Here is a 24,670-nt window from a genome sequence, read left to right on the forward strand (position 1 = left end):
TTAAAATACTTTAAGCTACATACACACACACACACACGTTAGAGTTAGGGTTACATACACACACACACACACACACACACACACACACACATTAGGGTTACAGTTACACACACACACACACACATGTTAGGGTTAGGGTTGCATACACACACAAACACACACACACACCCACATTAGGGTTACATACACACACACACACACACACACACATGTTAGGGTTAGGGTTACATACACACACACACACATACACACACACACACACATTAGGGTTACAGTTAGACACACACACACATGCGTTAGGGTTAGAGTTACATACACACAAGCGCGCGCGCACACACATATTAGGGTTAGAGTTACCTACACACACACACACATGCGTTAGGGACACAGTTACACACACACACACACACATTAGGGTTACAGTTACACACACACACACGCGCACGTTAGGATTAGAGTTACATACACACACACGCACGCGCGCGAACACACACACACACACATGTTAGGGTTAGAGTTACCTACACACACACACACACACACACACACACACACACATGCGTTAGGGTTAGAGTTACATACACACACACACACACACACACACACACATGTTAGGGTTAGGGTTACATACACACACATACACACACACACACACATTAGGGTTACAGTTAGACACACACACACATGCGTTAGGGTTAGAGTTACATACACACACACGCGCGCGCGCACACACATATTAGGGTTAGAGTTACCTACACACACACACACACACGCGTTAGGGTCACAGTTACACACACACACACACACACACATTAGGGTTACAGTTACACACACACACACACGCACGCACACGCGTTAGGATTAGTGTTACATACACACACACACACACGCGCGCGCGCGAACACACACACACACATGTTAGGGTTAGAGTTACCTACACACACACACACACACACACACATGCGTTAGGGTTAGAGTTACATATACACACACACACACACACACACACATGTTAGGGTTAGAGTTACATATACACACACACACACACACACACACACATTAGGGTTAGAGTTACCGAAACACACACACACACACACACACACACACACACACACACACACACACACACACACATTAGGGTTAGAGTTAGGGTTACAAATGTTATAATATGCTTACAATACACATCACCAACCAGCCTGAAGACTGAAAATTCCATTGAATTGGCTTTCTTGCAATTGTACCTTCATTTCCATTTACAACAACACACTTGATTTGAATAGACACACCGATGGTCGTTGGCCTCTGCAGTCAACTACTATTTTTTGGCTGTGAAGAAATGTTGATCAATATAACACATTTAATGAGTTTTAGTCAGTGTCTGACTGTTTGATGCTTGAACCAGTCGTCATGCTTATCTGTGTAGGTGAGTTAGTGCAAGTAAAAGAGAACAGAACGTTTATTTTATGTGTTAAAATCTTTGCGCTCTGCTGACCATTGTTCTGTCACTCTAGGGAGAGCCTGGTGAAGACGGTAAGCGAGGAGGCGTGGGTGAACCCGGGAGACAGGTATGTTCATCTATGCATTACATTTCTACAGTAAGGAAAGTTAAATTCTTTCTCAAAATCTGGATGTAATCTATATGATTCTTTTCCTAAATTCCATCTGTATTGACTATAAGATCATACAGCAGCACAGTGGAGAATTGCTTAATTTAATTTAAATAAAACAATCCTATCCTATATATATCCTATAAATGTAGTTGATCATGATACAGTAGTAATCAGTATACAGTAGTAAAGTAGTAGTAGTAATATTTTGCTCATTTTTGTCTGCATTATATGTTTGACAGTGTTGGAAAAAAAGGAAATATTTTGCAGTTACTGTAGTTTTCAAGGTGCTTGATGGTTAAATATTAGTTGCCTGTATGCTATGTGACTGTCCAGCAAAGGCCTTTATTCTTATGATTAATGGTCTCATTTATTCTTATGACTAATGGTGTCTCATTCACTCCTTTTAAACAGGGAGCTGATGGTAGGAGGGGTCCACCAGGAAAGGCTGTGAGTGTTAAGCCCGACCCTATCCCTGACCCTGACCCTATCCCTGACCCTGATCCTATCCCTAACCTCAACCATATCCCTGACCCTATCCCTAACCTCGACCCTATCCCTAACCCTGACCCTATCCCTGACTCTGACCCTATCCCTGACCCTGACCCTATCCCTAACTCTGACCCTATCCCTAAATTCAACCCTATCCCAAACCCTAACCCTATCCCTGACCATATCCCTAACCCTGACCCTATCCCTGACTCTGACCCTATCCCTGACCCTATCCCTAGTGCTTAAATGTTAGTTTATCAGTTAGTTACACCTTTAATAAATCATTGTGCATGATATATGTAGATGGTATAAATCAATTTTATCAGAAATATTAATACTTCTGTCTTCTAGGGTGCACGTGGAAGGCCTGGAGAAAATGGTCTACTAGGAGAACCTGGAATTGGAGGGTCTCGGGTGGGTCTCATAATAGGTCTCATAAGAGGTCTCATAAGAGATCTCATAAGAGGTCTTACCATCTTCCGCACATAAAAATACAATGAATGCATAAATAGCTATGGTATAAAGTTAGTTATAAAGTTATTTTAAGATATTGAGACAAGTCTTGCTCTTGCAGCTGGAAATGTTACACTAGTTTGCTGATAATGAGTAGATCATCAAATTTATTTTATGAATGTGAAATGACAGTCACTGAATGTTAAGCATAATGCAGTTAAGACAGTGCAGGTAATGTCATACTTTGTGCAAAGTGATGTGTTAACATGGAGTGGTGGTGTGACGGGAGGAGGCTAAGCAGGATGCGGGGACAAGTCATGTTGAACAAAAACATACATTTATTTACACACTTAACACACACTACTTAGCACGCAGCCTAATGGGTCAAACATCGACAACATCCACGATAAGACAAGAAACTTATTAACACGTACGATAACAAGGATCAGGTGAGAAACACGAGGGGGCGTGATCATGCAGACGAACACACACACACACACACACACACACCCACGCGCATGGAGAAGTTTGGAGGGGAGGGGCCGTACCATGACAGCAGTGTTGCTGCAAAGAAATAGGGAGTTTTATCCAAGTAGGTGGTTTAATGCAAACAATTTTAACATAAATGGGGGTTTAATGTAAATTGGAAATTTAATGGAAATAGGTTTAATGTAAACAAGGGTGTAATGTAAATGAGGCAGCACAATGTGTGGCTGTTTTCATGAACATGTAATGTCTGAAGCCTGGTGCAATCTGTTCGCATAACCCAACCCTCAAATTATATTTTAATTAAGATGTTGCACAGGAACAAATGTGTATGAGTTGTGGCAGTTGGTGGGCTAAGCAGGTGAAAACCTCACAACACTTAAACCAAAATGGCATTCACACAGAGGCATGAAATAATACAAGACACAAATGTTTATATTTATACTTATTTTGCTTTATTGCATTGCAAATGTGGGTACTATTTTCTGGTAGAAAGTCTGCCTTGACCAAATATATGGTGGCTTAATAAACTGAGTTAGTCAAATATTTTCTTATACTGGACAGCTTGCACCTCATGTAGGAGCAGATCTGTCTCCTCCTTAGTAAAGCATCCAGGAGCAGATCTGTCTCCCCTTTAGTAAAGCATCCAGGAGCAGATCTGTCTCCCCTTTAGTAAAGCATCCAGGAGCAGATCTGTCTCCCCTTTAGTAAAGCATCCAGGAACAGATCTGTCTCCCCTTTAGTAAAGCATCCAGGAGCAGATCTGTCTCCTCCTTACTAAAGCATCCAGGAGCAGATCTGTCTACCCTTTAGTAAAGCATCCAGCAGCAGATCTGTCTCCCCTTTAGTAAATCATCCAGGAGCAGATCTGTCTCCCCTTTAGTAAAACATTCTTTGCGATGTCTAGTCTGCTTTATGTTTAGTTTAGCTGAATAATCAACAACCTCATAATTGTATCCAGCATAACCCAATTCTTCTCCACATATGACCGTGTTTGCATGGAAACATTTTAAATATCTCCTCATGATTTCAAGGCATACAGTACAATGCAGCTACTTTACAGGGGTGCTAGAAGAGGCTGCACTTGGTGTTACAAAAACAAAACTCATGATACTGTTGTGACTCTTTATATCAGGGCGCCGGTGGACCAATTGGAACACCAGGAATCAGGGGAGAGGATGGAAACCCTGGACCAAGAGTAAGAGTTTCACTTCTTCATTAAATTTATTATGTTTAAATTTTTCCTCTTCCAATCAAATCATGACCTTATCCTACCATTACTGGCAGTGACCAGCATCTTCTTATGATTTCATTAGACATGTGTGTCAAGGATCAACAACACTATTTTAAAAGGACATTTAAAACTAGTAGGCTAGTCACACATTAACTAGAAATGTATTCTAGTTCAATATTGTTTATAGTCACTTACTCAACGAACCAATGGATTAACTAGGTGTAAAAGGGGAATAATACCAGTTTTCCATCAGCTCATTCTTTCTATTTTACACTCAAAATTGGGTCTGGGTTAGGGTTATGACAAAATCCACAGTTTTTCTGTATTACTCTGTCATGGTTCTCCAGTATTACTTGGCCATGTTATTTGTTTAACAGGACTTTGTAAAATCTATAGTATAATCAATCACTCTGCCAATCTACCCTAGGCATAGGGTTAGGATTAAGGTTAGGGTTAATTTAGAGTTAAGGTTAACCTGGGGTTAGGATTAACTGAGCTGGGTAACAGAGAATTTGGCTAGTTATCTCAAATAAACTATTGTAATTTGTAGCTTGTTAGACAGATAAAATAACTGCCTAGGATAATTTATTGAGTTTTTCTCATAACGTATTTTTATTTATTTATAAATCCAGGACAGATAAATCTGTGATGCCTCATATCTTTAAATCTTTAAACACTAGCAAATTAGCACCTTAGTGCCCTTGCTCCTACATTTTTAGTATCTAAAAATAGAAACTTCTTTCACTTACAAAAGCCTTGCAATCAAGTTAGAATATTAGACTTCTGAATAGCCTATAATAACATTGAACATTCCTGCTGTAACAAGTGGTAAAATACACGCCCATTGTATTTCCTTACTATGAATCATTGGGTGACCTCAATTTAAACTTTTTTTCTCTTTTCTGTTTTCCATTTAGGGTCCTGGAGGAGCCAAAGGGCCCCCTGGAGAGAAGGGCAGACGTGGTGTTATTGGTCATAAGGTACCGAAACAGCTAATGAATGCACATTCAGTCACCAGTCCTACATTCCTGCCTACTCATATACACATTTTACTTTCTTGTACTCAAATTGCCACATACTGCAATGCTCTCTAAATCCATTCATAGGGTGAACCTGGAGACCCAGGACCCAAAGGGACCGTGGGACCCCCTGGACCCAGAGGAGAGCCTGTAAGATCTCAACATGACCTATTTCTCCAGTCTCAATGTACTTCATATCCAAACAGCCCTGCCCCCACATCATTACAGTGGTGCAGTTCCTCCTCACACTGGCCATGTTCCACATTCCCTGTTCCCGCTGTCGATGAAGGACTTGTTCAGGACTTCAGAATTAAACCTGGACTCTTCTCAGTTGTCTTTGTGAAGGCTTCCATATAAATTGAGAATTCCTGTTATTCATTATGTTTCTATGTATGACCCCCCTGGTTTCCAATGACAAGCTTGTTTTTGTCTATGGCACCATTTTTGATAGCACCTGCCCCTTTTACCTTTTTTTGCCTCACACTCCAGTTTTTACTATAGTTTCAATGGTTACAGTAGGTCTTAATACACTGTGCTGTCAATAAAAATTTTCTTTATAGGGAGAAGATGGGCGAGATGGATTTGGCAAAGCTGGTCCTAAAGGCAGAAAGGTAAATATTGGCTGTGGGCAACAACATTAAATGTACAAGTGGCTCCAAATATATATATTATAATGTACCATTTACAGATGGCCTGAGACATAAGAATCTTTAATTAAATTCATACAAAAACTTAATTTACTGTGTATATATAATGAAATGGTTTTATATGTGATACATAAGACTAAACCTATCTGGCAATTGCAGGGTGATGAAGGGTTCCCTGGATATCCTGGTCCAAAGGTAAGGTCACGTAATGTACCCTCACTGTAACATACTCTCACTGTAACGTTCTCTCACTGTAATGTACTCACACTGTAACGTTCTCTCACTGTATCATTCTCTCACTGTAACATACTCTCACTGTAATGTACTCACACTGGTCACCTTATTTACCCTCTTCGTCACAGATCAGCTTCTGACCACGTGACATTACTGCACAACATTACTGACCTCTGTGTTTATACAGGGAGCAGGTGGTGAGCAAGGAACTAAGGGAAGACCTGGTCCCAAAGGGAATAGCGGACAGAGAGTGAGCTCAGTGCCTTCAATTTATCTTATTTCCTGGCTGCATAGCTTTGGGGCTGATAGAATAGTTACATGTGTTTGACAGGGTATTGCAGGTGGTACTGGTGAACCTGGACAGAAGGGAGAGGTTGGCTATCCTGGACCATATGTAAGTAATGTCCTTTAAGTTGTTGAATGTTCGTACTAATAAGCAAAGTTGATCTCAGATGCATCAGCTAGTTGCCAGCACTATTGATTTGTTTGTATGTTATGTAGGATTATAAGTTACACAGCCTTGTAAATACATTTATAAAACACAATCCTAACAACTACTTTTCAGAGCTGTTCACAGCAGGCTCATGGAATACATTTGACTAATAAATATTTGTGTCATTCTGGCTAAGAGTGTAAACACATTCTGTACATTTAAATATAAATGTACATGTAAAATGACTAGCAATAGAGCACCTGTTCATAGGTACAATAGCTCCAAAAAGCATATTTTAAATAAAAGATAACTTATTATAATTAAAAACAGGTTAAAATATAATATAAAATATCATTTAAAAACCACATGTTAAAATAAGAGCATATTTTAAAAATAATAAGTCAAAAAGAACAATAGTAAATTCAAATACCAACTATGAAGCAAAGAACCACTTTCAGTAGCCATCTTTAAAGAGTGGTTTGTTTAATCAGCTGCCCTTTGCTGTAGACTCTCTTTAGGTATGGAATTATATTTAAAATAGAACAGAACGACCTGAATATGGCAAATAGCTTTAACATATAATGGGTTTTGTCTGACTAAAAATAATACAATTTCAGATATCTACAAATGAGTTTTGACTAATAGGATTCAGAGTTTGACTATTCAAAATGGCAATTAGGGATATCGGCATTTAAAATCTTGCTAGTAAGAACAGCAATTCAAGATAACTACAATTACATTTTCACGAGTCAAAATATCTTATATGTTCAATTACATCATCAGAATCATATGACAACATTAATTCAGTTTATACATTAAAATTTGCTATCAAGATTTCAATATTTACTAGGAGAAATTATATTCTTGATATCAAAAATAAATGTGTCTGTTTATATATATTCTAAATTTGTATTAGATTTATATTTCTAAATGTTAAAGTAGCTATTCATTTAAAAAATATATATATGTTCAGTAACTTTTGAAAATGGTAATATAATTAAACATTGTTGAGGATCTAAACATATTTTTTAGCATTTTTGGTGTTAAATAGGAAGCGGGTTGGACGGTGCAGACATTATAATCCCTTTACTTTCGATATAATACATAAGAAGACTTTCACACTGAACATTTGCCTTGCTATTTTCTTGGCTATGGTGGAGCAGAATCAGGTGATTGTGAGTGATGCCGATATGGTTTTGGAGTGAATGTACTAGTTCAGCAAACAGCTTACATTAGCTGTTTTTATAGCCAGGTAGCTAGTTTGGTTTTTAGCTTGAAATATGGTTCAGTTTGTGCTAGCTTTCTAGCTCCCTCTAGCTCATTCATTAAAAATGTAAAATAATATATATAAGTATATATCTACATACCACGCAGTCCTGCAATAATGTTCATTCTGGGCTGCATTTATTGGTGTCTCCATGGCCCTTAAGGCTACAGTAACCTGGCCATTTTCTTTTGGCCCTCGCCTGAGAGGTCAGTAAATTTGTGAGTATAAAATGAACTTAGATGAACTCAGAGTACATTGAAATTAACAGCTACTGGAAGCAAATAGTTTTTCTGCATTCTCCCATCGTCTCCCATTCAAATGAACTGGCTTTTATTCACATTCCTTGCGACCGCAGCAGTATCTGGATTCTAGCCTTGGTATTACATGGTAGCATTTCAAAAAAACATAAGTGGCATAACCCATATCTAAACATCAGACCAAACCAAAAATCACAGGATATAAAACAGAAGAACCAGAAGTCTTAAAGTGAAAGGGAAACACATGAGAAACAACATATCATTCTCATATCAATTATACACTGAAAGACTGTAGTGTTTTAGCAGTAGCATTATAGCTAGCCACCCATGTAAATGTCATCTCAAAGCAATATTGTAATAGGAAATAAATTGTGCAGATGTTCATATAATATGCATAATTTGTTTACAGAAAAGAAAATGAATCCTCCAGTTAAGACAAAACATAAAACATCCAAACATAAAACTCTTTTGTGACTAGTCCATCATTACTAAATATTCAAACTGCTGTCAAGTAGTGTAATAGATTGTAAAGACTAAGAGACTGAGAATATCTAATTTTTCACAAAGCATGGTTAATCAGTAGGAGATTTCCCAATCACCTAACATATAAATTACATCTCAAATAACTCTTTAATATTCTAAATGAATATTTTAATAATTAAAAAATATTATTTGACTGCTACAAAACAACATTACTGTAGTCAGGTTATCTATCCATCCTCACTGTCATAAAATTCAATCACATAAATGAGCCATACTATGTGTCAACTTTATTGCTTCAATATATGTAGTAAACTAATAATGTTTCAATTTACATATATTCTCTTAATACATGCTGAGATTTATTCAGGATCCTAGGGGTTTAAAACTGGTGATCTAGATTTTTCTTCTCAGTTGTATCTGACTCAAAATAATTTTGTTCTCATAGGGCCAGAAAGGGCCCAGGGGACCAGGACTCGTAAGTACTTTTTCTCACCACACTGTGAGAATGGTCATATATGCTGAATGATCAATATATTGATCTTGTTTATTTATATTTGTTTGTTTGTGTTTAGGCCACACAATGTGACCTAGTCAAGAAAATCAGGGATAACTGTCGTAAGTATTTGATTAAAGTCCAAAGAAATGTTCAGAGGAGTCCATGTGATGGGGTCATTAACTACATGCCATTAATTACATGTATCGCTAACATTAATTACATTAATTAATTCATTAATTACATGTGTCTCTAACATTCCTATTCCATAGTTTAAATGCCTCATCATTGTAGGAAAAAAAACTAATTGTACATTAATTTTTTAAAAATCATTTTCTCTTGTAGCTTGCTGTTATGGTAAGTGAACATTTCTGCATTTAAATACCTTACAGAATCAAGTTTTTAAGATATTCTGAAAATGCTTGAAGCAGTGTACTAACAGCCCTGCTGCTGCCCACTGCAGGGGCTCAGGAGTGTCCGCTCTACCCCACTGAGCTGGCCTTCGCGCTGGATGCATCAGCTGGTGTATCGCGGACTATTTTCAACAACATGAGGGAAGCTGTGCTTCGCTTCGTACAAGACCTCACCATCACGGAAAGCAACTGTCCACGAGGCGCCCGAGTGGCTCTGACACTCTACAACAGTGAGGTGACGACGGAGATCCGCTTTGCTGATGCCCTGAAAAAGCAAGCACTGCTTCAACACCTGGAAGGTCTGCAGACTCTCCAGACGAACAAGCAGCGCAGCCTGGAGACAGCAATGAATTTTTTGGCACAAAATACCTTCAAGCGTGTACGCAGTGGCTTCCTGGTGCGTAAGGTAGCTGTGTTCTTCGTCAGTGGTCCTTTAAAGATCACACAAGAACTGAGTACTGCCGCTCTGCGCCTCTATGATGCTGGGATTGCTTCTGTCTTCCTCCTGACCCGTGAGGATCGTCAGCTTATTAGAGCAATGCAGGTAGGAGACAGAGAAATACTAAAATTCTTAAATACAATGTTTTAGCCTATTAACCAGCTTTTATTATATCCTGAAATAAGCACTGGTTGAAATTGACTTACATTGCTTTAGAATGGTACTTCTGATCATTGCAACAAGACACTGAAAATTATATTTCTGTTCAGTCTATATTATTGTGTTTCAGCTTAATGACACTGCGCTGGCCCAAGTTATAGTGCTTCCTTCACCTGGAAGTAATGAATACAACTCAGTTATCAAGAAGATCATGAACTGCCACATCTGCCTAGGTAAGAGCGGGCTGTTGTGCATGCAGCAGTCAAGGTGTTGTGTGTACAGCAGTCAAGGTGTTGTGTGTGCAGCAGTCATGGCCAAATGAGAGATTATAACAAGATCTAACTCAAAACCATAATGAAACCAAAGGGCCATTTATTTTCAGTTATGGTATAGCAGTGTGATATACATGATAAAATGGACTGCACTGAGTTGATTTTGGAAACTCCTTTCCAGACTTCTGCAGCCCTGACTCGATATGTGACTATGAACCTCCTCGAAGAGTTCGGGGGAGACGGTCATTCACCACTGATTTGGACATTGACATGGCTTTCATCCTGGACAGCTCCCAAAGCACCTGGCCCGGCGTCTTCACTGAGATAAAACGATATGTTGCTTATATGGTGAATCAACTTGAGATCTCAACAGAACCGTCCACAAGCGCTCATCATGCTAGGGTTGCTCTGGTCCAGCATGCTCCCTATGAATATCTGCACAATGCTACCGGCATTCCCATCAGTGTGGGATTCAGCCTGACAGACAACAAATCAGCACGTGACATTCAGACTTTCCTCTTAGACAAGGTGTATCAGCTAGAGGGTGGGCGTGCTCTCTCAGCCGCCCTGGAGGGCACGGTGGAGCACGTGTTTGAGAAGGCGCCATTTCCCCGCCACCTGAAAGTACTGGTGCTTTTTGTGACTGGGTCAGTGGAAGAGGATGAGGAGAGGCTGATGAAGGCTGCCATTGAGGTAAAATGCAAGGGTTACTTCATTGTAGTGATAGGAGTTGGTAAGAGGTTCACTGCTAGGGATGTGCGTATACTAGACCAAGTGGCAAGTGAGCCTTCAGATGTGTTCTACAAGAAGACAGAAAGACCGTCAGGCTTCTATGATGACCACCTTCAGATATTTGCCCAACTACTACCCAAATACTTTAGCTGTAAGTCATGGCCCAAACACACTTAAATGTAATCATATATCAGATGTATGAACATATAATGATTTTGTTATTCTTCGGTCTTCTGCACCTCACACTGTAGTAAAGAATGCCTTCTACATGTCCCATGAAACATCAAGGAAGTGCCAGTGGTACCAGAGTGACCAGCCAGGAAATGCTCTCTTCAGATCACAACACATGCATGAGTAAGCTCTCTCCATTATCCTTCACAAAAATACTACTACATTTCAATAGGTAATAGTTATGGATTATTAACATGCCTTGTATTATAGATTCTCATTTCACTAACAAGAAGAAACTATGTCTGTAGTGTTAATGCCAACCCTGATATCTTCATATACAGTTATTATTATTATTATTATTATTATTATTAAAGCTATTTATTACTATTTATATCCTAGGAAGACAGATAAACACAGTGGACAGCAAGACGTCCATGAGCAAAAACATAAAGGTATGCTTGTTGTTGTTGTTGTTGTTTTTTATTTGTACCTTTTTTTTTGCATGTTTGGGTTATTTTTGTTTGTTTGTTTTGTTTGGGGCTTCTGGGTGGCTTCTTTTTTGCAATTACAGTATCAAGGAAAAAAACAATCCAGATTTTTGTTATGCTACACTGCTACTTGTGGAAAATTTTACCTAGTAAGTTAATGGAAAAAAAATTAAATAGCTGCACTACCATTAATCTACTGACAAAAAGTAGCTAGTTAAGATAGAAAATCTAGAAAAGCTGCTTGTAGTTAGCTACTCCCCCACAATGACTGTAATACAACTAAAAGCAGAATTATATACTTATACACTAGCACAGTGTATAACTGCAACACTGACTGCTGGTTTAATGTAGGACCTACACTGCAGTGACAAGTGCACCTTCAATTAGTGCATAAATTATTTAGAAAAGTATAATGCTCACATGGCTGATCGTGGTCCAGGGGAGCTCTCTTACTAGCACTGCCTCTTATCATGATACGTCTCTTTCACTTTGAGATGGAAATTCATGAATCACACTTCTGGACAAATGTGCTAGGATGTATTGTCTTATAATGCATTTGGGCCATCAGATATGCTACTGTGCTAATGAAATGAGACATTCTTGTGAATCCACAAATTTGTACAATCAGGTCTGTTGATATGTATCATTTACAATTTTATTAAGTCATGAGTCACATTAGAAATGCGAACAAAGTGTCTTTACAAAAAAGTACAAGCCATTGAAATAAAAATTCAAAATAGTGGCCATTTGTCTCAAACTTGTATTATAGGAATATCAAAAATTATTTGTCTAGGAATGTTTATGTAATGTTATGTAAAGCTCTCATCTCTGCTAAACACGACACCTCTGACATTTGCCATAATACACCTGTAGTGCCTCAAAATGATTCAATCGAGTTTAAATAAAGTGAGAATGTTCTTCCACACAGCTGAGAACACACAAAGAAACTAGCAAAGACTAGAAATGAACTGTAAAAAATTTGTAAGAACAAAGCAAAAACAGAAATATACTGTTTGTACGCATGTCCAGAATCAAATGGAGAGGATCTTCACCTGGTTAATGTCACATCCCGAGGGTTCACGTTATACTGGGCCAGTGATGGTCCAAAAGCCACCTACAAGGTAATGGTGACTCGACTCCAGGATCACATCTCGGTACTGCAGAGAAATATCACTGACCACCACCTCACTCTTCAACACCTGGAAGCCAACCAAACCTACTATATAGAGGTTACCGGACATAATCTTAAAGGACAGGTCACCCGCACCTATAAAGGCATCATTACCACAAGTAAGATTGTCACTTTAAGTAATAAATGTTTCAATGAAGAATTTCTGTTTACATGTACCTCACAAGATGAGGTGAATCATCTGCTTCTTACATTTTTTAAGATGGGCTGTATTTCAAAAGGAAATAAATATAATACCGTCTTTTTCCCCAGTCACTATAATCCATTAAATAAATAATACAGTAATAATGTATTATTCTGAAGTGAACTTGACATTACAATAAAATGTTGCATTTCATGACGTGCTTAGGAATGATTAGGGGATTAAGGGCTAAAGTAACAGTTACTGCACAGACACAAAGAAAATACATTGGGAAATGTTTGTCAGATTTGAAACAATTAGTGTGTGAATAAGAGAACTGTAGCATAACATTGCCTCATATCCTTTGTTTATGATCAAAGATATTGTGTATATAAACACAACACAAGTGAGCCTTAAATTTAGAACATGGATTTCCTGTAATGTCAGTCTAAAACATTTGTCTTCAACAGAAGCAGCAGAGTTAAAATTTGTTGCTGGAGCAGAAATAACAAGGGTATTATCAACTGCACCACTGAATAGACCAGACATTGGTGAGTAATTGGAGCTCCTTGTTGTCACTCTCTCTACAAAATTTGCCGTTGCTGTTTAATCTGAAGCCTGGCTTGGCAGGGTGTGTTAGCAGTGCCTGACATGCCAAAATGTGATTGATTTATTCTTCATCAAAACAAGTTAATAAATCATAGGCACTGTGGAACAGCCTCAGAAACATTTCACACTGGATGCTGTCACACAAGATGTTAGACCAGAATCTGAGCGCAAAATAATTTGTTCCCTTTGAGCTGTGTTTTATAAAAAAAGACCACATCATTTGTGCCTGCAATATTTTTCTTTTTAATTTATTTTTTTAAACTATTTAAAGGCCTAATCAGCAACTTACAAGAGCAAGAGGGGGTATTGGTGTGATAAATTTTTTAAATTAAAGATGAACTTCAGGAAATGAAACTTTCATGACTTTCCCCAACATGGGGTTTCAGGGCCTTTAACCCACTTACATGTACAGCTGTGTTCCCCTTCCTGAAACATCTGGCCTACCAGAGCAGCTAGATCACTCTTTATGTGGACTAACCATGTTGTCCTCTTCACCTGCATACACAGGACTGTACAGGAAAAAACTAACTTTATAAGCACTGATATGTTGCAACTGATATGTTATCAAGGTTTTAAATGTTTAAAAACATCACCTTGGTAACCCCCAAAACAAACAGGAGTGCAGTCTAATTAGTTTCCGGTGTTGAGTATGTTGCAGTTCATTATGTGGGCTAATGGATCTTGGTATTTTTTCTGACATTTTTGTTTTACTTTCCATTATGCAATAACATGAGCTGAGAAGTACTGGAAGTGAACAGACTAATGTAACATAGCTTAAACTTGTATACATTCAATTCCATGACAGTAGTTGCATCATTGTATATTTTATTATTACTTTATTTTCCATTGTACTTTCATGGTCGTTGTACTTTTCAAGCTGATACTTAACCAAGGAGCAAGATTCAGAAAATATGAGAGAGCCTCATATTCAGTCAAATACTAAAATTGTTTCCCCATGAAAAGATGGCAATAGGCTACTCTTTCAGTGAATAACTAACAGGTTGGCTGAATATACACCATTGTTTAAATGCAGTACTTTAAAGTATTACTAATGTTTAATCAAGCTAACACAGTCATTCAGCTAATATTTAAATCATCTACATTCTTTACATATTTTTTTACGTTTTGGTAAACCAGCTGACATCACTAACTCTCTCAGCCTCTTCATAATCCATCACTTCCTTCTTTTGCATGTTCTAGTTAATCAGCTTGCAGACCCATGCTCACTTGATTATGACTCCGGACTGCAGTGCAGAGACTATGAGGCTAAGTGGTACTTTGACAAACAGATCGGATTCTGTGCCCAGTTCTGGTATGGAGGTTGTGAAGGCAATGAAAATAGGTTTGAGACCGAGGCACAGTGTCTCAGACACTGCATGAATACAGGTAGGGTCCCCTATCAAATGCTTTAGATGTCACTAACTAACCTTTAAACTGATTTTCTGTCGCTGTCCCACTTCGCTGGAAACAGCTGAACAGATTAGTGGACTGAGGAGGGTTAGTGGGGATTCTGTCAAAACAGCAAATGGGATTCCAAACAATTGATAATGTTATTTCGTTTTCTTTTAATACTTTCACAGTGCTGGAGACACAACCAGAGCAGAGTGCAGACAAGATCAAATCAGAGGTCTATCCAGCTTCAGCTCCAGGTTAGACTTACAGGAAAACCTCTCAGCAGTTAATACATCCATTTACTGATGGGGGGGTGGGGGGGTAATGCAATGGCATACATTCAGACAGAAGACAGCAAGAAGATAATTTATTAGCAAGTGGTCTAATGACATGATTCAGTCTTGTCTTCACACATTCATGTAGAAAGCATCAACCCTTAGTGGCCAGGAGCAGTTCCATTGTGAGTGACCTTAAACACAGCAATTTTGTAAATGTTTTTCACTTTAATAAATTATGTTGTGTTTAATTCTACTGTGGGGTCACGATGTTTCAGTGATATGAGATTTTGATCATTTCTCCAAATGTAACATTTTTTATGTTTATGTTTTGTTCTCATGCTTCATAAATGCTCCTGTCAGTTGACTCTTTGAACAGTGTTTCCAAAACGCATCACAACTAAAAGATTATCTTTTAAATGGTAGAGCAACTATTCACTGAGCACTCTATCATTTTTAGGATGATCATATCACTGCAGTGCTTTTGGGAAACTGTGCCCAGAACACTTTTATTTCATTGTAGTCTTTTTAGAAACATTTTTGTTCCTTTTTACTTCACGAATGAACCAACCTTGGTGATTCTACCTTAAAAAAGAGAAAAGGTGACAAATCTTAGCATAAAATAGTAAAAGTAATACAAATAGTAAGTTAAATTAGAAAAATGTTGGCTTTGTTAAAGCATTTGCTTTCTACACATGGATTATTTTAGATTATTTTATACCTAAATTTAATTTTCTTTTAAATAGAATGTTTATTATAGAGGCAAAGCACAGGTAATTAAATAAATTACTTTAGAAAATGGCAACTTATAAGACCTAATTAATGAACCAGAACAAGTGAAATTTCATTCATTTAAATACCTTAACCTACTTGTGTAACAGTAATTAATCCACTATGGAAATCTTTTAAGGAGTCTGTGTTTATTCTTTTATTCTATGAATAGATTTTATGAAAATTATATTTTGAATATAGTGCAGCAGATAAAATACATTAAACATCCACAAGGATATTTTAATCCAGTTACTATACAGTAATATTACATTAATGAAGATATTTAGAAAATGTTTCAAATTACAAATTATTGCTATGGTATTATATAATTTAAGAATGTATGATTAATACTATGCAGTTATTGTAAAACTGTTAGAAACTCAGAAATCACCAGGCAGCATAAAAACATTTTTTGCAAATTTTAGTAGAGTATATCCGACAATACAGAATTAAATCTTTCAGCAATTTTTACAGCACAGATGAAATATAATAGCAAGATGATGATGATTCTCATTATTTTTATTATTAAACACACTGGGCTTTTCTGTGTTGCTTCTTTAACTACTGATAACTTTTCCAAACAGCAGCCATCCTCTCAATGGTGGACATCTGTAAAATGCCCAAAGACGAGGGCACCTGTGCCAAGTTTGTTTTGAAGTGGCACTACGACTTTGCCAGCAAGAGTTGCACCCGCTTCTGGTATGGAGGCTGTGGTGGTAACCTGAATCAGTTTGACACACAGAAAGAGTGTGAGAAGGCATGTGGAAAAGGAGGTAAGACATGGAACATGCAATAAATATGCGAATCTGTTAGTTAGAAGAATAGCCTTTTATTTACAAATATTGGGAAAGAAAGTGTTAATGGTGAATATGCTGCTATCTGGTATCGCCCAGAGGAGAAAGGGTTTCTCTTTTCCAGTCTAGTTTCTCTCTTGGTTTCTGCCCATGTCTTGTCCAGCTGTTTTTGTTTGCTCCCTAGAGGTCTAAACTTGGATTTGTCAGCATATTTAGTGATGATGTCTATGTGAAAAAGAGCTAAACAAATTAAATTAAACTGAATGCAGTGGCATTCACCAGGGTCCCCTCAGCTTTGAATAAGATCATGGGAACTCTTTAGGAGTTTATTTGGCACTGACAATGCATAACACAGGCACGCGCTGTGATTTAGTGAGTGTGATAATACACAGTTTTACAAGTAACTGCAACCAACACTAGAACAACTGAAGAATATAAACATTTGTGAATATGTACTTCAGAAAAGGTGTGGTTCCTCAGCTAACAGCTGAATTATTGTGTCATTTATTTAAAAAATCATGTTTTAAAGAACTTCTATATAATGTTCGCTCTCCACTGAATATAAATGGATTTAATAATCATTAAAGCAAAATCTCACCCCTAATGAACACAATATTCATTTGAAAATCTACAGGGGCAACATCATAAATAAACCACCATATGTTAAAATGTCTTTTAAACATGCAGATTCTATGCCATGGGAAATTTTGTGTTTTGTTGATGATTGTAAAGAAAAAAGAAAAAAAAACCTCAAGCATCTAGCATCAAATAAATCAGGGCACAAATCCAAGAATCCATTATGACTATTATTACTATTAAGAACTGCTGGAATGGTTTTGCAGGACCCATGAGAACAATGTGTCCTTGAATAGCTTTACTTTGACACTGATATAAACATGTGGGAAATATTTATCAACAGATATTCCTCTTCAAAGTTATAGGAGCAATAAGTCATTTTTTCCAATGATTATTTGTCACACTAGGAACCTGCCATTATACTGACACCTAGTCAATTTACATACACGTGCTGATGTAACCAGTCACAGGTTCTGCTTTCTCCTTTCAGATGGTGAGATGGCTATTAGTAGCAGCTTTCACATTCCAGTCTGTGTGACCACAGCCGTCTTGTAGTGCAGAGGGGCATTTATTTGACCATAATGTTTCAGAACCAATCTGTCATCTGTTGGCCATATGTAGTATAACAGACCTGTGGTCTGCAGCCTTCATGTTATAAGATATATGCAGTATGTAGGCACAGCCTTTATGCAGTGTTTATGCAGCATTATGCAGTATTTATGAAGTATTATGCAGTGTTTATGCAGTATTATGCAGTGTTTATGAAGTATTGTGCAGTGTTTATGAAGTGTTCTGCAGTCTTTATGCAGTATTATGCAGTGTTTTTGCAGTGTGTTGGTCCATCTGGCTGTGAAGCCTTTGGGGGACTAATTTAGAGTTTACATTTAAGCTTTAGAATGATGCAGTTTCAGTGTGTGCAAATCAAGTAAAGGGGTGATTCACTGCTGTTTAGTCCTAAACTATACAAATAATTAGACATTAAAAGTCATTATAAAAGATTGGTTCAGATTGCACCATCTCAGCCTGAGATATTTGACTTCATCAAAATTACATCAGCTAAATAAATTTACTTTTATACACTGCATGAGTGCATTCATTACAGAACTCCATGAACACATTGTGGATTAGCACACTGTGGATTAGCAAACTGTCCATAAGAACACTGTACCTGCCATGGACCTACATTTGTAGCTACTCAACCAACCTCTCCAAGGTCAAGACTTTTCCAACTGTGTGTCCTTATGTAGGCAAATGTAGATCATGTAGGTCATTTATGACTATTTTCAGACTGTAGGAGTGTTTGCACTTTACATTCTTTACATTCGTGTGTTTGCTTTTTCAGCCACACCTGTTCAACAAACACCTGTTGCTGCTGCAGTGAGAACCTAAGAGGACACTGAGGACGCGCCACACAACCTCTGATAATACTCAGAGGAAAACGCACCGAAGCCAAGATGCCTGCACTGGATTCTGCCACATGAAAACTTTTAAATTAGTACTTTTCCACAAAAGGAAATAAAAGAGGAGACTGGTTGCTGCATGATATTATTGTACTGGTGCTACATAGATTGTTGTTTTTTGTTTTGTTTTTTGGATGTGTGGGTGTATGTATGTGTATTATTCATGTTTGTTTCACAGAGCACAAGCTGTTGTGTAGTAAAACTCAAGGGCAAATGAGTTTTTTATACTGTTTTTAAAACAAAGCCATGAAAGCTTGACGAAAGCCTGTCAGTAAATCTGGTTTGTTGTGAAGCGGGTTGTTCACCTGGGGTTTATTATGAAACATGTTGTTCACCCAGGGTGTTCGGAGCAGACTCTTATTTTAAACCGCAAAGGCTCTCCATATGCTCTCATTATGCTTCCACTGCTTGTTTGCAAAAAATGTTTTGTTTTCTCTGGTCACATGCTGACCTCGTACTCCTACTCATAAAAGGTAAGATGTTTTCATTTAAAGAACCCACATTGATGTTTACACTTATTTCTGACTCTGGCAGAGTTAAAATTCTAAATAATCACAACTGTCATCTGCTTTGCCACTGAAGATGAGTAAAAATGTCATGCGTTTAAATGAAAAATGCACCTCTGGAACCACTGACTCAAAGCCAAAAATGCTCTGGGAAAAAGAACAAAGATGAAAGATAGAATGTACTTGTCAAGCTCTACTTTTTTAGTGGGGATATTAGGTATTTTTCAACTGTGTATTTCATTAGAGAATGAGAAAACACAAATAAATCTTTATATTAACCATTGCCCTAGGGTGTCTTTATTTTTCTGACCATAAAGTGCCATGGAAAAACAGATTTTTCAAAGAAACGCTGACATTTGCTTGGTTGGATGGTCCAAGGAAACTGTAAGCCATCAAAGCTTAGAGAGAATAGCAATATTACCAACTACCAAATACTTGCTGGTCTGTTTGACTCTTAATAACTGTGAAACAGTTCCACAATTTATGTGGAACTGTTCCACAATTTATGTTGAGCTATGATGTAGCAAATGAACACTGTGACTCATTTGGGATGAAATAGTTTAGAAAAATATTTTCATTTTTTGTTTTATTTTATAGGTTCTGCTTCACATTGTAATGTAATTTCCATGACACAGACCTGTGGCAAACTGAAAATCACAATAACTCTTAACCAAATTTGGTCAGGCTCTGTTTGCAGTGGGGGTGGGGAAGTTCTGAGGAGGAGGGAGGCTCTGTGCACTTCCTCGTGAGTTGAGCCAAGCCCGCAGCTGTCATTTTCCTCTCTGCTTCTCAGTCCCACAATTTTCATTGCAGTCGAAACTGAGCCAGAAGCCGGAAGTACAAGAGGGTTCCACATACACTCTGCACACTTCTACTGAATCATCTGCCATGGCAACAGGAGCAAATAAACATCAAAAATACAGAAATGAACAATATTTGAATTACATGGATTTGAAATTTGTATTTCATTACAGTAGATTTAAGTGAAACAATTCATATGTTATATTTAAGATAATTTCTGAATTATTAATTTTGTATTTCAGTAAGAATACTACAACTGACCTACATAAAAATATAGATATTTATTTTATAGCATATATGTAACAAATGCCTGAGTGCTGAAGGGCATGGAGCAGAACGCACAGACTCTTTCGACGGAGTGAAACATTTAATGACACAAAAACATATAGGCAATGGTGGCACTCACAAATAACATTAACGATGCACACAGACACACTTAACACTAACGCATTTAACACAGGCTAGACAAATATGATTACGGGTATATTATATATATATATACACACACACACACACACACACACACACACACACACACACACACACACACACACACACACACACACACACTTGCTGTGTAATTAACGGGTATTGTGTGTGTGTCACATTTTAAATCTATAAAATTCACTTGATATTGTGACTTCTCCAGATCTCATATATCCAAGTCTGATTAGGGCCTGTGAGACAACAACGAGTTAAAACCTACTGGGATTTAACCCTAACCTGACCTATGAGTAATTGCAAACCACAGCCTGGATGTAATGGGAATGTTATGGCTGTTCATTAGCAATGAAAATCAGTATTAGGAATGATGTAATTATACATACAGTGGGGAAAATAATTATTTGATCCCCTGCTGATTTTGTAAGTTTACCTCCTAATAAAGACATGAACAGACTATACTTTTCATGATAGGTTTCATTTATCAGGGAGAGAAAGAATATCAACAAAGAAATCCAAAATAAAAACTTTAAATAAAGATTATAAATTAATTTGTATTTGATTAAGTGAAATAAATAGTTGATCCTCAAGCAAAACGTGACGGTACTTAGTGGAGAAACCCTTGCTGGCAAGCACAGAGGTCAGACGTTTATTGTAGTTGGTCACCAGGTTTGCGCACATCTCAGGGGGTATTTTGGCCCACTCCTCTTTACTCCAAATCCTGAAGGTTTCGAGGATGTCGCTTGGCAACATGAAGTTTGAGCTCCCTCCACAGATTTTCTATGGGATTAAGGTCTAGAGACTGGCTAGGCCACTCCAGAATCTTAAATGAGTTTCTTATGCCACTGTTTTGTTGTCTTGGCCGTATGTTTTGGGTCATTGTCATGCTGGAAAACCCATCCACGACCCATCTTCAGTGTTCTGGCTAAGGCCAAGAGGTTCTCATTCAAGAGCCTACTGTACATGGCCCTGTTCATCAACCCCTCAATGCGGTGAAGTCTTCCTGTACCCTTAGCAGAGAAACAGCCCCATAGCAAAATGTTCCACCTCCATGTTTGACAGTGGGAATAGTGTTCTTGGGTCATATCCAGCATTTCTCTGCTTCCAAATACGGCGAGTCGAGTTGATGCCAAAGAGCTCAATTTTGGTCTCATCTGACCACATGACATTCTCACAAGCCTTCTCTGAATCATTCAGGTGTTCATTGGCAAACTTTAGATGGGCCTGTACATGAGCCTTCTTGAGCAGAAGGACTTTGCGGGCACTGCATGATCTCAATCCATTACAACTACAGAAAGGAGGACTAGCGACTTACAACAGGAAAATCTTATGGTGGTTCCACTGAGGCAGTTTGTGCTTTCTTGTGAAAAGACTATTTATAATAAGCCAACATCAACTGTTACATTCACACCACCCAGAAACAGCTCTCAGTCACTGCCTCTCATTCAATTTACTGTTTTTTTCTTTACTAACTCATAAGATGAAAAACCCAACATCACTTCTTCCATGAACCTTATTTAAAGAAATATACACGTTTAAAAACTAAAGAAAAGTAAACTAATATGAGTATAGGGGAGAACAAAGAGAGAATATATTCTACAGGATAGTTTCATTACCAACATTTAATATTATGGACACAAGATCACATTCAAATGTGTTAAATATTTTATTATAAAACATAAAATAATTTTACATTTATAAAACATTTAGAAATGCATTTATCATTTATTGTCCAAAACCATAAAATCAGGGGAAAAATGATTGAAGACAACATGATGCCAAACACCACAGCAGAGATATTTCAGCCAAAGGGGCAGGTGTGCAAAGAAGGCAGGTGTGCTAAGGGGGCATGTGTGCTAAAGTGGCAGGTGTGCTAAGGGGGCAGGTGTATCCAGCTTTACTGGAATCTATCAGCCCATGAGAAGGTACCAAGTGGTGGATGAATATGTGCAGCTTTGCTCTGATACAACTGCAGGTTGGTGGCAGTCTACAGTTATTATTCTGAAAACCGTCACTTTTTAGACACTAAGCATTAAGTACTTAGTGCAGCCAAGATAAAGGAAATGAGACTTTTCCCATAATGCTTGAAGTGGGAGAACACAGAACAAGCTCATCTCCTCTATGCAGGATCTCTCTAGATCATGCAGAGTTCTAGGGCCTCACCTGTGGACTTCCATCCACACCCCATGGACTGCTTATGGGACTTAATTTAGGGGACTGGGATTGACATGGCAAAGCCTGATTCAGGTATCATGGAACCTCATTGCTTGGATTTGTGAATATGAGAAGTTTCTTGCTGGATCCAAGCATGACCCAGTTTTATCTTCCTGCCAAAAGATGCCAGATTTTTCCAGAGACAGCTTTTCTGGTGAATCTGATGCTTACATAGAGGGAGAATGCAAAATAATAAAATAAAAGTTATTATTATAAAGAGGGAGTTGTCAGCCAGAGGAGGATGCCCCCCCCCTTGGTTGAGGTTTCTTCCTCATGCTCTAGAGAGTTTTTCCTCACCACTATCACCCTAGGCTTGCTCACTGGGGGCTTGGGCTTGGACATTTGTAAAGCTTCTTTGTGTCAGCATCTGTTGTAAAAAAGGTCTATATAAATACATTTAGTTTTTTAATTTTTATTATAATCAGGGACAAATGGGCTTGGTCACAACTTCCAATGCCAATAGTCTAAATGTAGTTATTTACAAAAATATAGACTGCATGTGAAAGCAGTTCTATGTATAAGAGCAGACGTAATGATTGATACTTTACAAACATACGCTGGATGGAATGAGACATTTCTACATCTACAAAGATGCATGAACTATGATGAGAAATATGGAAAAAGTGCAAAGTGCAAAAACAAACTTAAGCAATCTTGAAGAGCTTGATTTGTAGGGGATCAGAGGTGCAGTCACTTGCATATAGGGAGAGAAGCAGGGTAGAGAGCACACAGCCTTGAGCTGCACCAGTGCTCAGGGGTAAGTAGTTCTGTATGTGCTTGCCAAGCTGTATATACTATTTCCTGTCTGAGAATGTCAAGATACTCCTCTATAAGGCCAGCGGTCTCGCTACTATTTAACTCACTGTCTTCAGTTTACTTTAGGAAAGGGGGTGGTTCTAAACATGTGCCTCCAGGGCAAAATTTGTTATATCAGCATCATTTAAATTAACAAGGTGCTCCTTAGATCAGGCCAAACAGAGAGTGCAAAGAGTAGTTTGCACTGTTTTTATTTTGTACAAAGACTGCTTGGGTCTGCACAGCTGGAGGTAATTATAGATTTTAAAACATCCTGTTTAAAAAGCAAATTTGTCCTTGTGCTTTTGTGAAGGATCCATACATGGACTATAGGACCAAAGAGGTAAAGAAAATAAAAAACCTCATAGAACATTTGTCTGAATAAGTATACTATTTAAATTTAGAGCAAAAAGAATCTTCAGACATCTGTATTGTTCAGCAGGAAAGAGTTTGAAGTGATCACTTTTTAGGACAAATCTCTCAGCTTCTCCAGAGGATCTTATAAATTCCCCCATTGATTAAATAGTAAAACCAAAGAGTCTCTTCAGTCATCTCACAGTTCCAACCTCAGCCCGTGACTCATCTTTTCACATAGAAACATTTTCTCCTAAAGCAGCAGAGGTTTAGTTTACCTAAATTCAATAAACGCTTTATAATAACCCTTTAATAAACTGTTTAAGTCACTGAAAACATGCTCTTTGAATGTAGTGTTCTGTTCTGGGCATGAAAATAGTAATATTGGCATCCTGACTGAGATTTGGGTGAAGATTTGAGAATCTCCGCAGTAGAACCAAGGGTCAGCTAGGGTGTGGGACTGCAGGTTTTGTGGTCCAAGTTTGAAAAAGTAAAGTAATACTGTACTATTCTCTATTTGAATCTTAACCAAAAAAAGAGAGCCTGCAAAAATTATGCACATTTTGATAGGGAGATGTTTCTCCTGAGGAATA

At 37.9% G+C, this 24,670-nt stretch overlaps 1 protein-coding gene across 1 annotated transcript in view; it reads left to right on the forward strand.

Moving 5' to 3' along the window:
* Positions 1-19,755, forward strand: part of col6a3 (collagen, type VI, alpha 3) — a 68,657-nt gene extending 48,902 nt beyond the window's left edge. The window contains 24 exon segments of the mRNA XM_035535958.1: positions 1,512-1,565; positions 2,022-2,057; positions 2,451-2,513; positions 4,174-4,236; positions 5,190-5,252; positions 5,379-5,441; positions 5,852-5,902; positions 6,098-6,133; positions 6,360-6,422; positions 6,504-6,566; positions 9,058-9,087; positions 9,185-9,227; positions 9,451-9,462; positions 9,569-10,062; positions 10,247-10,349; positions 10,570-11,271; positions 11,372-11,474; positions 11,691-11,743; positions 12,809-13,069; positions 13,560-13,640; positions 14,899-15,084; positions 15,279-15,347; positions 16,721-16,909; positions 18,849-19,755. Coding sequence (XP_035391851.1) covers positions 1,512-1,565; positions 2,022-2,057; positions 2,451-2,513; positions 4,174-4,236; positions 5,190-5,252; positions 5,379-5,441; positions 5,852-5,902; positions 6,098-6,133; positions 6,360-6,422; positions 6,504-6,566; positions 9,058-9,087; positions 9,185-9,227; positions 9,451-9,462; positions 9,569-10,062; positions 10,247-10,349; positions 10,570-11,271; positions 11,372-11,474; positions 11,691-11,743; positions 12,809-13,069; positions 13,560-13,640; positions 14,899-15,084; positions 15,279-15,347; positions 16,721-16,909; positions 18,849-18,895 — 2,928 coding nt within the window. The 3' untranslated portion in view covers positions 18,896-19,755.
* The last annotated feature ends 4,915 nt before the right edge of the window (positions 19,756-24,670 follow it).

The sequence above is a fragment of the Electrophorus electricus genome, chromosome 2 (genome assembly GCF_013358815.1).
Source record: "Electrophorus electricus isolate fEleEle1 chromosome 2, fEleEle1.pri, whole genome shotgun sequence".
NCBI classification, from domain to species: domain Eukaryota; kingdom Metazoa; phylum Chordata; class Actinopteri; order Gymnotiformes; family Gymnotidae; genus Electrophorus; species Electrophorus electricus.